This window comes from Mycteria americana, chromosome 1, assembly GCF_035582795.1.
Source record: "Mycteria americana isolate JAX WOST 10 ecotype Jacksonville Zoo and Gardens chromosome 1, USCA_MyAme_1.0, whole genome shotgun sequence".
Lineage (NCBI taxonomy): Eukaryota > Metazoa > Chordata > Aves > Ciconiiformes > Ciconiidae > Mycteria > Mycteria americana.
The window spans coordinates 40,583,890-40,598,745 of record NC_134365.1 but is presented as its reverse complement, the minus strand read 5'-3'; the positions used below and the strand labels follow the sequence as shown (position 1 = coordinate 40,598,745).

General features: G+C 35.7%; 1 protein-coding gene across 6 annotated transcripts in view; it reads right to left on the bottom strand.

The window, feature by feature from the left end:
* CNOT2 (CCR4-NOT transcription complex subunit 2) overlaps window positions 1-14,856 on the bottom strand; it is a 93,073-nt gene that overhangs the window by 15,545 nt on the left and 62,672 nt on the right. For all 6 annotated transcript variants that reach the window (XM_075495573.1, XM_075495551.1, XM_075495561.1 and 3 more), the window contains 6 exons: window positions 12,318-12,384; window positions 8,821-8,968; window positions 8,017-8,199; window positions 5,105-5,184; window positions 3,842-3,967; window positions 1,082-1,206 (listed from right to left, as the gene is read on the bottom strand). In XM_075495573.1, the coding sequence (XP_075351688.1) occupies window positions 1,082-1,206; window positions 3,842-3,967; window positions 5,105-5,184; window positions 8,017-8,199; window positions 8,821-8,968; window positions 12,318-12,384 (729 nt within the window). The remainder of the gene's footprint in view (window positions 1-1,081; window positions 1,207-3,841; window positions 3,968-5,104; window positions 5,185-8,016; window positions 8,200-8,820; window positions 8,969-12,317; window positions 12,385-14,856) is intronic.

The window sequence follows — 14,856 nt, the reverse complement described above, 5'->3', positions numbered from 1 at the left end:
TTCCGTAACTATTGTTTTAAAGAATAATAAAGAGTAAGAAATAAGCCTGCAGTAACACAATGTAATCACATTTACTCCCTCCTCCTTTACTGTATTCAACACTAGCTGTATCAAAAAATTTTTATACTAGCTGTATCAAAAAATTCAACACTAGCTGTATCAAAAAATGTAAACCTGGCCACAACATTTGGGGGCTAGGCTTCCTTGCTGTCCCTTTTTTGAACAGTTGCATTTTTTCAGTTTTCACATGAGTTTGTAGTCACATCAGTATTTATGCTACCCTGATTAACCTATTTTTTGCAATTGTAAGTAATAAAACAATCAGAAACTAGAACATTCTGTCAAATACCGTAGGAAACTGTTCTCTGCCATCCAAATTTTATTCACCTTTCATTTGTAATAAAAAAGCAATTTTTTGTCAATTTGTAAACCATCAAAAATCCCCATAATCTTATGATCTAAGCTATATATCTAATGCATTATAATTACAATACTTAAGATACAGTGTATCCCACTGGTCTACAACATACCCATGAATGCAATGGTCTCTATTAAAAGAGCTTGTATCCTGTGATTTCATTTCCCCATTAAGAATTTTACCTTGAAGTGATATTGTATCACCTAACTTTTAAAGGATTTGACAGCTTTGAAGAAAGATGTTATAACGTGTAAATTACTACTACTGATGAGACGCACCAACAGCGAAAAATGAGCTGGAATTGGTAGAAAAAGAAATTATGAATTGCAAAACTTGAAAAATATATATCAATTCTCAAAAATAAATTTCGAGGTGTTCTTGCAAGTTCCTCTCTGGCCCCTCCCCAAAATACAAAAGGATACACAGAAGCCATATGAAGTTAAGAAAGCAAGGTCGCAGTAACTGTTGGGACCAAAAAACTTCCTGAGAAATTCCATTTACATAGTTATAGATGAAATGCTGCTTCTGCAAAATTTCTCGTTAATTTAGAGGGGCAAGTTTGAAAATCTTATACTACAAATATAGTCACTGCCCATTTTGAAATATAATCATCAAAAGAAGTATGAACACTCAAAATAAAAAGAAGATTTAAGGTTTGCTTACAGATTTATTGTCATCATTACTCGATGTTGGGTCTTTGTAGCTGGAGCCCGGTAATGCTGGAAAATCTTCATTGTGTATTGAAAAGTCCTGGGACTGCTCACTTGCTGGTTTTGTTACCATTCCAACTATCATCAAAACGAAAGCAGGAATAACATTAAATGACTGCTTAGTAAAGAATTTTCTGCTGTTGATCTTGCTTACTGTCCATTTTCATTATGTGCAAGCTGTACAGCAGAAATGACTTTCAAAAAAAACAGGTAAACCAAAACAAAGCATATTCATTTAAAACATCCACACATATTAGACTAAAGCCTCTTATTTAAGTGTGAGCTGAGAAACACTCCAGGTTAAATTCATAGACACATCCACTGCTTTAAGAATGAAGCCCAGTACTTTTACCAGGAACAGCACCTGTTTTGCACATCTAAATAATCAAATAATCTTTACAGGCATTATTAAAGCGGTATTTAAGGAAATCCACTGATGAAGGAAGGATGTACTGCTTTTAAGATTGTAATACATTTTTCCTCCATCCCCTAATTGCATGAAGAATTTCTTAGCATAATCTCTTTAGAAGCACGTATTCTTAAAGGATGCCCAGCTAACTTGCAACAGAGCATATCACCAATGAAATACTTGCCTGTGACATAAGAACGACTCCGACTTTCAGTATGAAAACTGAAAGCATTTAGCCTGCAATTCTCAGTGCTCTGACCCTAATTTAAAAAAAGTAGGCCAGTCACATTGGAACATGGATTCCGACTACTGAAAAGCAACATTCTTTTTTTTTTTTTTAATGCCAGTTTAAAAAAAAAAAAAAACAAACACCACAACAAAACAAACAACAACAAACCAAACCAAACAAAAAAAACACCAAAGAAAAGCCCCCACACCACACACCCAAGGGCAAATATTCTTTCCTGAGAGACAGAGAAGTAATACAGTGATTTGGTTGTAAACAACACTGCACTAGAGGAAGAGAAGACAGAAGTAGTCTAAGGCCTATTTTTCAAAGATTCTTAATAGATGTATAGGATCTAAAATAGTTCAGTAGGTGACAATATATATGACTTTCTCTAGTATTCTGAAGTTAGAGATCAAAGTTCCTTTATTTTAAGAAAAAACACTGAGTTAATCTTGTTTCTGCTGTTCATCCTTTTCAGAGTTATGTTACATTACATATATATATATAATAATCAGAGTTGTTATGATTTCTTCCACTGGATGAATAAAACTGATAATGAATTAATATTCTCATTCTATCTAAAAAGATATTTGAAGTCTAATTTTCCTAAATAAGCTAAGCATGAAGAAAGTATGTCCCTGCTCAGTTTCAAACTGTTTTTTCCTTGATCACAACCAAAAGCGCTCTCCACTTTTTGTTGTGGGAGACAGTGTCCAGTGCATCTCACATTGCTATTTCTTGATTGTTTCTACCACCATACCTATCCCCTGCATTAAGCAGATGCTCAAGATAACTCTTCAGACTGAGAAATTTCTTTCCTGGTTCACCACACAGTCATGCAAACAGCTATGCTAGCACCAAAACAGAGAACTGGTGCAAGCATGGCAGCAATTACAGATTTTTTATGGGTAGTGCTGCTGAACATTGAACTCCAGCTCCATGCTGGAAGTACATCTGTGTGGATCTCCTTCCTACCTTCTATCAATTTTCCATGTAATGGCTTCTCTTTCAGAGACAGACAAAATCTCATGTAAACCACAAGCCATATTAGCTCTCCACTCTCAGTGTGACTTTTCAGTGTCTTTATTTGAGGAAGTGACTTTTCCCTGTGTTTAGGAGCACTTCACTTTAACTCATTTAGCTCTTTCTCACAGCTGTCTTAAGCAGAGGGCCCTGGTTACACCCAATCCATGAGGCTACTTTCTCCTGATAATGCGGTGTCTACTATTTCTCTCCAATTAAAGTTGGAGGTATCTCTGAAAAACACTAGCTTTTTATAGTTAGAAAATACTGGGTTATTTTTGGTTGGAAATTTGACAAGTGTCACAAAAATAACTTTAGGTTATAAGAGCAACTTTTCAGAGTAGCTGATGCAACATGCATGACAAAATCTACTAAAGCAGTAACAAAAAAAGTATTGTGCCTCACGCTAAGCTTACCTGAATTTTTTCCAGACCCAAATAATAAGATTTGTATCCACCTTAAATTTTTTTCTTTCATTATTTTTTAAGCTGTTCAGCAAGAATTATGTAAGACACAAACTTGGAATCTGACTGATAATAATTGATGCTTACAGGTTATTTTTTGAAATCTGATGTTCATAATAAGAGTGACAGTGAACAGTACTACAGCAAGTACTACCAATAAACAGAGAAAATATACAGTACGTTTACAGCTGCAGACTTTTTACACAATAACATGTCTAGTAATCAAATATTATTTCTAAACTTTACTACTCAGACCTCAACAGTTCTTGTACACATGCAATTAGAAAACAACCTATTGCCTAAGAAACATCTAGAGTGAGCAGCTTCAGAGTAATCATACTATACAGACTGAAAACCCCAACAACCTCTGTTGACTGTGAAACTAAAGCAGATAAGTTCTAATACTTACAAAAGCCTGAGGGGAATCTCCAATCACAGAGATATTGATTATTTATTTTAAAAAATGAGACTTAGGAGCTCAAGTGTCTGGCATTTTTGAAAAGACTACCTATTGTGTTATGAACAGGAAAAGGTGAATCAAGAAAATACTGATTTCATTTGAAGAGCTTTCAAAAAGTATAGTCTTACCATAGGGTGCCCTTCCAGCTAAAGGGTTTATTAATGGAGTTGGATTGCCACTTCCTTCCCTTCTGTTTCTGTCTGCTAGTGCTGGAAAATCTGAGAGGTCCAGTCCTGTCACATTTTCGCTTCCATCTACAATAAACACAGATATTTTAAATTCCCTTACATTTTTTACTCAAAGACTACATTCAGATAAATGTAGGATATATTTTCTTTCTTCAAGTTGATCTTTTTACTCCTACTATAATTATTACAAATAACTACCGCCTCTGTATTATGAGACTAGCCTAAAGAGCAGCAAGATGTTTGGGGTTTGTTTTTAAACAATAGCTAGTCAACAGTATTTAGTAACAAGGTCTACTCATTTTGAATTAAAGACTGCATGTGTAAAATACAGGCAGACTATCAAAATTACAGTACTAGGATAAGTAGCCGGTTTAAAATTTAAGGAGCTATCAAGAAGAAATTTGAGAGAAGATAATAACCCAGTATTAGCAGCAGCATCAAGGAGCTCTTTTGTCCTTAGATAAGGTAAGATAAAGCTGAAGCAGCTGTAGAGCCAATGCAGTGCAAGTTACACGGGAACATTTTTTGATTTGCAGCCGAAAATACTACATAGGCGAGGGCCAGAGCTGCGGCTCTATAAAGATGTCACAAAGTCCTAGAGGATGCCCAAACCATTGCACTCTGATGTCACCAGCACCTCAAGTTGCTTCATATACACAGCCACCTACCAAAATGTCAGCACGGACAAACCTAAGGCATTTATGCACAAGGATATTTTCCCCTCTCTCGTTCATTACATTTGGGTGAAGAAGTAATTCTCAGAGAAAAATCATAACTGATCGAAAGGATCACATTATAAGCCAGCTGTTCAAAAGGACTTTGAGATTTCAAAAAATCCTTTCCCACTGTTTTTACCCTATATAATGTTTTTGTAGAAAATGGATAAATCTTTTCTTCTCTGATCCCCTTTTCAATTCCATAAGCTATTTTGCATTTCTAACTGACTAGGTAGAATCTATAGTCATGTGATGTACAGTGAGTATTCTACAAATACTTTTACTATGTCTTCAAAAGTATTAAAATCCCCTGCTATGAAGTAGTAACAGTTTCATAGTGCCACTCTTGGAGCAGCATTTCTATGCAACAACTTAAAATTACAATAAAGTTGCACTCCAACAGAACAAATTATTTTCATTTAGACTTATTTAGTCAAAAAAACTCACTACTGTACTTTAAGATCAACATTAATCAGAGTAAACTCACCTGTTCCATTAAAAATGTTACTTGATAAGGAGTTATTCATTCCAAATGCCTGATTTCTGTTCATCCCAAATCCAGACATACTGCGAAAAAAATCCAGGAAGTCAGACAAAAGGGTATACATACTTTGTAATTTCCAGTGGAAGGCATTAAGGGGGAAAAAAACCTAAGGCACTTGAATTATTTCAAGCTTAAGCAACCCACATTAGCCTAAACTCAGTTTTTAATTATTTTCCTTTATAATTCTGAAAACTGAGCAGCAGCAGCAGACACTGCTCAATCAAGACAACTGGAACGACTTCAAAATAACTTAGTTTTTTAAGAGCCACTGTATCTTAAGACAACTGTCAAGCAACAAGTTATGACAAACACGATCATTACTCAGTAATTTCACACAGAAAAATGAAGCAGCAGTAAATGCAATAGTGAAAAGTCAGACTGCAATCCATTCATTTGCAGGTGGGAAGCTGGATCATGGAAGTGATCAAGTTTGTCATGACTCAGTTATAGGGTGAACAGTTACAGTGCGCAATCATCACCATGTACATATGGCACTATTACGAGCATAGGGATGGTCTCTGCTACACAAGGACACCAGCTAAATTAAAGTTTCATATAGTCAGGCAAAAATGTTTGAAGACATCTAAATATCATATAGGACTCCTGTGGTCGGAAAGACACCCTCACAAATGATCCGCTTCATTCTGTGCAAGCTGGAGATGTTGAGAAGCCCAAAAGTAGGGCCCAGCTGAGCGAAATTCTGAATTTCTGCCCTGTGGGAAATCACAACATTCATTTTTTCCCTGTAACAGGACGGAAGTTGATGTTTTAGAAGTTTCCGTAAATAAAAATCTCCAACATTTTCCTAGTGGAAATTTTACCTACACAGACTTTTTCCACAGTTAAAAAATCTGCAGCATTTCATTCCAATTTGAAATAGCCCTAAATACTTCATTTTGGATTGACACATCAAGAAAGGGAACAATTAGCCAAGACTGGTCCTGTCCTGCTTTGCTTCTCCAAGGTGGTATATTTGAAAGACATCCAGATCTTTGACACCTCACGCATCTGAAGAAACACATTCCTGGTATCATCTGTGAATTCTAGACCTTGTGAGAGCACCAACAGGAGACAGCTCGATCTTGAGGGCATATAATCTAGCCTGATGACAGACAGTATTTCTCATGCAAGGTTTTTTTGTTTGCTTTTGAAGGAATTAGAAATAACCATGTTAAGAATTTCAAGGATAAGAAAGGGATTAGGACACAAAATGCATACTTCTCTACAATTATTTGTAACCTGTTTTACCAGTGTAATTAAGAAAAGGGGAAGTGAAGTATTTTTTATGTTAAAAAACCTAAAAACTTTCATTGCTCCAACTAAGGCAACCATTCAGAAAACACTTCTTGGAAGTCACGTAATTCATGCACCTGTCAAGGAAACAACTAAATTTTTTTTTCCAAGTATAATTTCACAATTTTGTTAAATATATCAATTAACAATTGGATGTGTACTACTACTACACTTCTGTAGGCTAATAAACTTTGGAATAAGAACTTGTCATTGTTCCAGTGGTATTTCCTTCTTGACTTGTAAAAATTGTAGCTTCTTGAAAATGAGATCTACAATGCAAACAGTGAAAGATGAGGATTTTGATTCAAATGCTCCTACAGACAGGGATTTCATTATCTACCCTACAGCTGAACGATATTTACACAAGTACTTTCTATACATATATCAAGCTCCAAAATCATTGTCCTCTGCATAGAGTTTTTAAGTATATTACTATTTCAACCTTCCATGATGCTCAAGTTTCAAAAATACTTTAAAATATAAAGTTATCTTTTTAAACTGTCATCTCCTTTACTTGCCACTACACATCATAGGAAAGAAAAGGCAAATTCTATGTAATCAGAGGCAAGATACAAAGTCTGCTCACACTCCAAGAACATAAACCACTACTACCAAATCTCTATTGCTGTGATTGAGAAAAGCATTTTTATGCCTATATCAGTGTGAAACTACAGAACTAAATAGCCTGACGAAGTTTCAGATAACCGTGACATTAGTTTTCACCTTCCTTTATTGATTTTGTAAAATACTAGATTGGGTTAGAGGTGGCAACCTGACTGCCACAAGCTTGTTTCTGCTCCATGTAAGAGTCAGTCCCCTAAGGAAGGGCCTGAAGGGAGAAAAAGCATGAAACTGGGAGCACAGAGATCGCGAGGTTGTGGAATGAAGCCTGGAAAGCAGTTAGGTGTGCGAAGCTGTGACCACATGCATTAAATAATTGGAATCAACACACTTTTTCCTACAAGTTTATCTGTATGAACTAAGCATAAACATAGCACCAAAACACAGTTAAAGCCTAATGACTTATGATGTTACAATCTTGCCCAGTTACAAAAACAGCAAAAGTGACTGAGAAGCTTTTGGCATCCAAATAAGCACCACATCCTTAAAAGAAAGACAAACCAGTGTTCTCTGTATTCCAGAATTTAAGGAAGTAAAACACTAGGTCCCTACTGCATCGGAATCAGTTAACTATTCTTCCAGAATAGCTATTGTGTTTTTAAATCTTGCCTTACATCTTCCCCAAAAGATTAATACTTTTAAAACAGAAGCATATACCCAAAAATAAATGTATGTCCAAAACAAATTCAAGAACACATGAGAAACATCACATATCTTAAAGAAACAGTAGCAGAAATTCAGTAGTCAGAAACAGAATTTAGTTTAAAGGCCTCAAAAAGCTTGTGTGAATATAAAAGCAGCTTCAAAGTTTATTGCCAGGAGACGAGAACACACAAAGCAGCACTTTCGAGCTTTATTCTAATGGATGAAAATTATATTTCCAGAGCAGCATTTAAGCATGTCCATGGCTGTACAGGGATGGTCTGACTAAGCAGCCTTACCTGTTCACAGTAAAAGGTTGTCGAGAGGGTTGCTGCTTTGGCATACATATTATGCTTGGAGAGCTTCTGTTGGGGCTGCCTAACCCTGAACTGCTCATGCTGTTTGTCCTGCTGGGAATTCCAATGCCCTGACCAACCTGGGAGTGGTTCATCATATTCCTAGGATTCATAGGCAATATCCCCCTGAAAGAGAAAAACCATCCACAGAGATGAATCTGTACAGTAGTAGCTAGTTACTCATTTAGATTACTAACGTAGGACGGACTCTGAGCTGTTGCAACTTAATTTGTGCTTAGCGTCAACACAGCATGTTTGGATTACTCTCTATAATTAACGTAGTTTTGGATTTCTTCAGAAATACCAGATGACCCATTACATACTGATCAAGTCCTTGGTCAGGTTTACATAAGTACTTAAATATTATGCATTTGAAAAGGTGTTACAGCTCTTTTTTTAATAAGTGCTTCAGACCTACTACCTTAATATTCTTATATAGTGTATGACATCCATATAAAATTTTTAAAGGTACATTTACCAGAACAACCAAAAACCAGCCTCTTGCATTCTGAAGCAGAATTTGCCAGCAATTTGTCCTTTACATACAAAAATCAAATATTGTCTTACAGCAAGTCCTATCTTACTGTTTTACAGTATTATTTCCCTAACATAGGCAGCGGTCAATAGAAACTACTTTCCTTCTTTTTTTAATTAATCAGTAAAGTAGTCAAGGCAAAATATGCAGAACATTTAACAAGTGCTCTGCAGAAAGACACAATGGCAGAAATATTGGCTATCAATAAATACCTGCTCGGAGATGGAGGCGTGTGAAGTGACATTGTTGGTACCCCTGTTGTTGGCGTTACGTGGCTCGGTAACTGAGTGCCTTGTGATAAGCTGCGATTTAACTGAGGGGTATTGTTGCTCATTCCCCTCATTGGAAGGCCTAGTGCACCTATTGAAAAAAAATTCAGAGGGGTGGAGATATAGAGCAATCAGGAACAAAGTCTTCTCCATCAGGTGTAGATGGAAACAATTTATGCTGACAACCTACAAAAAAGTGTAAAGACTGAAGGAAAGTGCAGTGTAAAAACTAAGTCCTTGTTTGCATACTAGAAGCCCAGTTATCTCAAATTTAGCCCCATTTATGTTAAACTTTAGAAAGACTCTTCAAGGAATTTCTGTATTTGAGTCACTAACAAAATTTTGTTTCCTCTGAGATGCGTACTGTAGAGAAAGGTTTTAGTTTTGTGTTTTTGATGAGGACATGGAAATCTACAAATTATCTCCAAAAAGGCAACATTTTGAGAAAAGTAATAACTGCACTCAAGAAATATGTTAATTACTTTTGAATAAACTGATATAATTTTGCCAGTATTTAGAACACTGATCTGTCTTGTTAAAAATTAAGCAAATCTTTAATAAAAAAAGTATTAATATTTAGTTAACAATAACATTGCTTTTAGGACAACAAAAGCAACTTTTTAGGCCAGTTCTCTGTAAAGTTTAAGTTGCTTCTTTTGATAACAGAGCTTCAGTGTCCATGATCAAGTCAAGTTCAATCTTTTGAGAAAAGAAAGCAAGCAGAATTTTAACTACCCTGTATTAGCATTTAAAAATATACAGAAGATTTTTAACATTGTGATCAAAAGTATTTTGTACACAAACAATCGGGTGTGACAGAATAAAGTAAGCACTTCAGTGAGGTAAAAAAAGAAATCACTTTAACTCAGAACAGCAAAAGATAACCAGCTGCTGCCCTGTCTCAAAATGCCTAAAAACTGTGAAGTTTCTCATCATTCTCACATCGCTTTTCTACGTTTATGAAGTTTCAGAATGATGTTCAAAGACAAGAAAGAGTCATTTAGTGCAACATATCAATAGAAACAAACTTAGCATACAAAAAGTGATAGCTATAAGTAACGGTCCCTATTGCTTTGGCATAAGGCTGTTGAGGTAGACCCACAGAACTCAAAACCTTATCTTGCAGACCAAACAAAAGAAAAATGATGATGAATCAGCACCCTCCCATGGTAGATCATCCCTGCAGAAGAGCTGAATATGCCAGTGTATAACATGATTAAATACTAAGAATGCAAAGAATGGATGTAGCATATGCTCAGGTTATTATCATGGACAAGGTCTGAAGAAACCCCCCAGTTGTTTAGCTCTCACACTTTAAGAACTGCTGTCTGTCTGTGTCCTACCCTACAATCTTCAATCCAATAAATTTGCAATAACACTCAAAGTTTTGATAACACTCAAATTTATCTCTATACATTCAGATTAAGAGGTAGTGTGACTTGCTATAACAAGCCTCCTACGACTTCATTAAATGCTGATTATATCAAGGTGTTCACTGTAAATATTTTGGCAATTTGCTGCATCAGAATAATTTCAATAAGCATAAATATACATTATAAATAATATCTCACACTGATTAACAATTAGGTGGAATTTTAAAAATAAAATGGTAAAGAAAAAATACATACACTTCCAAACTAGATACAGTACACTGAAAAACACGATTACAATATTCAGGTTAATTTTATGCAAGCATTTTTTTCAGCAAAGCCAGTTTTACACTGATGGTTATTTCTTGTTGTTGGCTTTCTTTAAACTAGAATTTTTAATGAGTAGGGCTGTAACAATGAAGTAGAATTATATTCCTGTGGCTGGCAAGTAGGGGCAGTTGAAATATTCACCATAAGGAAAACAAAACAAAACAACTTTTTTCTTATGCTTTCTTTTTCCACTTTTTTAACTAAGAAATCTGCATGGGCTATATTGGTGGCTGATCAATGAAGTGGCCAATTCCCTGCCTAATAGTTAAGTTTAAGTTACATTAACTCTGTAACATGACATCTTGCTAAATGACTGAGAGCTACCAATCTAAAAGCACGTAGGCATTATCAGCTTTGTTTTTCCCAAAAGTATTTTAATCATAAGCATTTACTTCAACACAGAAGTTTCTCTTTTTCACCCCTTTTTCTCAATATTTGGTAGAAATTGAACCCTGATAATAATTACTTTCTAGTTTTTAGCCATGCAAGTCTCCATGTTAGAGAGATTATGTCCTAGGCACCACAACCAACTGAATGAACAACAAAGCTGACGAAAAAAGTTAACCTTAAAAATAAACATCAAATAACTGTGATAAACAGAATGAATAAACTACTTCAGTATCTTTATACAGTTAAGTCTGAAAGGTTCAATAGTGCCAGATTCAGGACCCAAAAAGCCAAGAGCTGAACATGACTCTCAGACTGGCCAGAAACTGCTCATGTAAGTCTCAGTAGCATAATCAAATGCCAGTTTATATTACATGGTCACTCATCAATAGCCACTGAGACAGTGAAAAAAAATCACTATATTTTTTAAACTATTTGAAGAAAGCCAAAAAAAAGTTGTGAAGGCCATGCATCTAGCAGACAACGCTTTTAGTTTGTCCACATAAAGTCCACGCTCTAAACTACTATGAAGACACTTTTTCTTAGAATCTGAGTCAGATGCACTTGGCAAGAAAGCTGCAAACATTCAAAAGCATACAGTGATAAAAGAGAGATGTTCATAAACCCATTTTACTTGTGTAACTGTACCTCACTCAGATACCCTGAGTCACTTTCTGGATGCACCTCTCAGCTACAAGGAGGTTCAGTTCTCAATGCTGGCCCTTAAGTTAGGTGGCTAGCGTTACACACCGTGACTGTTGCTCTATAGGTTTTCTATTGCAAGAGTATACACAAGACTGGCAGAGCCAGAAAAAATCTTCAAGGTATGGGAAAGAAAAAAAGAGCAGTGCAGAAAGCAGTAATCTTATTGGCATAGTCCTTTGCCAAATGCAAGTTGCCAAGCATGTACACAAGATCTAATTTGCTCCTGTAGAGCATGAAATATCAGTTATAATTTAAGGCATAATTTCCTTCTATTCTTTACATATTTTTCTGAACTAGGCTCATTTTGGCCCAGTTCACTTTCCTTAGTTTTTCCTTCAGAGAGTCACGGTTACATCACAGACATTCTTTACAGGATGATTATATTTGGATATTTAACAGCTATACAGTGTCAATATATGACACTCTGAATACTAAACACTGCAAAAATGCATACTAAGCAAAGCAAAAATATATCTTAAAAAAACAAACAAACAAACAAACAAAAAAAATCACACAAATAAGGAGACATACTGTCTTTTTTACAATCACCAGAAAACAAAGCCATATGCATGGTCTCTATCCAAAGAGCGTGAAACTAGAACAGATTTAGCATAAAATAAACATATCATCAATAAAAAGAATTCTTACTTTGTTGCCCGTATAAACTTGCCCCAAACTGAGACAGCTGACCTGATGTTGATGGTGATGCCAGCATCTAAAATGTAAGAAGAATAAAAGGTTATTAAAGACAGAAAGATATTGTGCTATCTTGCTCTGGAAGTTTACAACAGTAAATTGTTTTGCCAAGAAAGCCAAAACAGCAACTGAAAACTCCTTTTAAGTCACCAAAAGTTTTAGAAACTCCTCAAAATCTCTGCACAGTAACAACTATAACAGTCTCTTATGTGTCAATAAAAATTTATGACTGTACATGTATAAAAACAGACTTTCTTTTACGTGCAACAAATAGCATAGAGGAAAAAGATCTAAAAGCTTTCAGTTTTTCTACCCTTGTAGCTAAAAGACCCATCTTTACAGAAGAAGGAATACTCAGTTATTTAAATCAGAGATAGGTTTTTTTCCCCCTGCAAAACATGCATCATAACAGTAGATCAATCCCTGTTCAATGTAATAACAGCAAGTGCAAAGTTTCATATTATCAGTTACAATAGCAAAAGGTGGGAAATGAGCAGCTAGGTAGCAGCAGGTATATAGTAACAGATATGAACTTCAGATAAGGTTCTAGTGTTAAAATTATAATGTACGCCCCCTAAGAGATAGCTTTATGCTTGTATACACCATATGAATAGGTAAGATGTACAAATGTCAGAAGTAACCTTTCCTGCCCACTTTAGAGACATCATGTATTACCAAATATTTCCATTAAAACCTTCATCAACTTTCAGACATCACACAAGAAACTCTCAAGAAGAGTAAGATCTAAAAAAAAAAAAAATCATGATCTATGAAGAAAGATTGAGATTTGGGTTTGCATACTCCAAAAAGAAGGCAACTAAGGTAGGGACATGACACCAGACTTCCAGTCATTGCTGTAAGAGGAAAAGAATAAACTACTCTCCGTGCTGCTGCAGAAATGGAAAGTATTAATAAATTTGAAAAAACAGGATATTTGGGCTAAATATGTGGGGAAAAGCGCCCTTCGTAATCTTAAGGACAGTTACGCAACACAACATCCATCCCTGGATGTTTTTAAAGAACAGATTAGATGTTCATCAACATTAGGTATAGCTGATTGTCCCTTGGAGCAAGAAGAGGTATTAGTTGACCTAATCCATCCAGCTCACAACAGAATACGCTACTTGTACTTACTAACCCATGGGCAAATGTCTGCTTGTTTAGTGCAGTAGTCTGGACTTGGACTGAATTTTAGGATGGTTTCAAGGAAAGGAATGTCTGGATTCTTACACGTAAGGGGATTTCAAGCTTTCTCAACTTGAGAGTAAAGAATTCAAATCAAAATAACTTTTACTGTCATAAATTGCAAATTGCTTTGTTGACTTAATCTAGACAGATGTAAAACTCAAACAAACCTTATAAACTGAATCTGCTAGTTGTCTATACTGGGGCCAAATCTAGGTGGTAGAAATGAGAACGAAGACATGCAGGGTAGACACTAAATATCAAAAGTAGCATTCATGTCTGTAAATCACAAAGTATTTATGATTTTTTTAATACATACAGAAGGCATGAGAAGAGAAATTACAGCAGGCAATTACTGTAGACCATCAGAAAATGTATGAGAAATACCATCCCAAAATACTATATACTTACACATATTTTGAACAAAGTGCACATATTTGATAGTAAGCAACAACAGCAATAAATGTCCACATTTGCAGACACAAGAGGTTTGAAATACTAAGACAAAAACTTCCTGCAGAAAAAAAAAATAACTAAAATATATGCCAAACTGGACCAAAGTTCTCCTTTCTTAGCGAAGAACCGGCTGTGAACAAAAGAACATTTTAAATAACTACCAGTGGCTTCAGCTCAGCACTCAGACAGCAAAGTTCACAGGCCACATCTGCATCAGCAAGTAATGCCACCAGAGAGAAGTGCATTCGTAAAACAAAAAAGTTGGTCCTGAGGGCGTTAACATACATACTGTACGCATTTCTAACTAGAGTTAGCCGTGACACCACGGACTGGTTGCCCGTTAGTGAGTGGAACATGTTTTGTGCGCTCCTGGAGCATCTATTTTGATCCAGAAGGAATCAAATTCACTCACACCAACACTGCTCTGCAACACGAACCAAAGCAGAAGTGGGGACATTTGGAAGACAGACTCCAAAAGCACACTCCCCACCCAAACTCACACACCGATGTTTGTTAAACATTGATAAAACCAGATGATACAGTAGTTTTAAGAAAGGAAAGACAAAGTAAAATGTTGAAGTAAAAAAAATACCATTCAAGTTTGGCAAGTTGGAAAACCCTAGAAAACGTGCAAGGTGTGGCAAATTGTAATTCCATGCAAAAAAATGAGAGAAAAAGTTACGAGACACCTTCACAGATAGTGACAAGGGCCCACGAGCAAAAAAAACCCCAACCAAACAACAACCCCCCCCCCCCCAAAAAAAAAACAAACCAAAAAAAACCAAAAAAAACCCCAACCAACCCCAAACCAACCAGACATTGAGATAGAAACAGCAGTCAAAAAGTACTA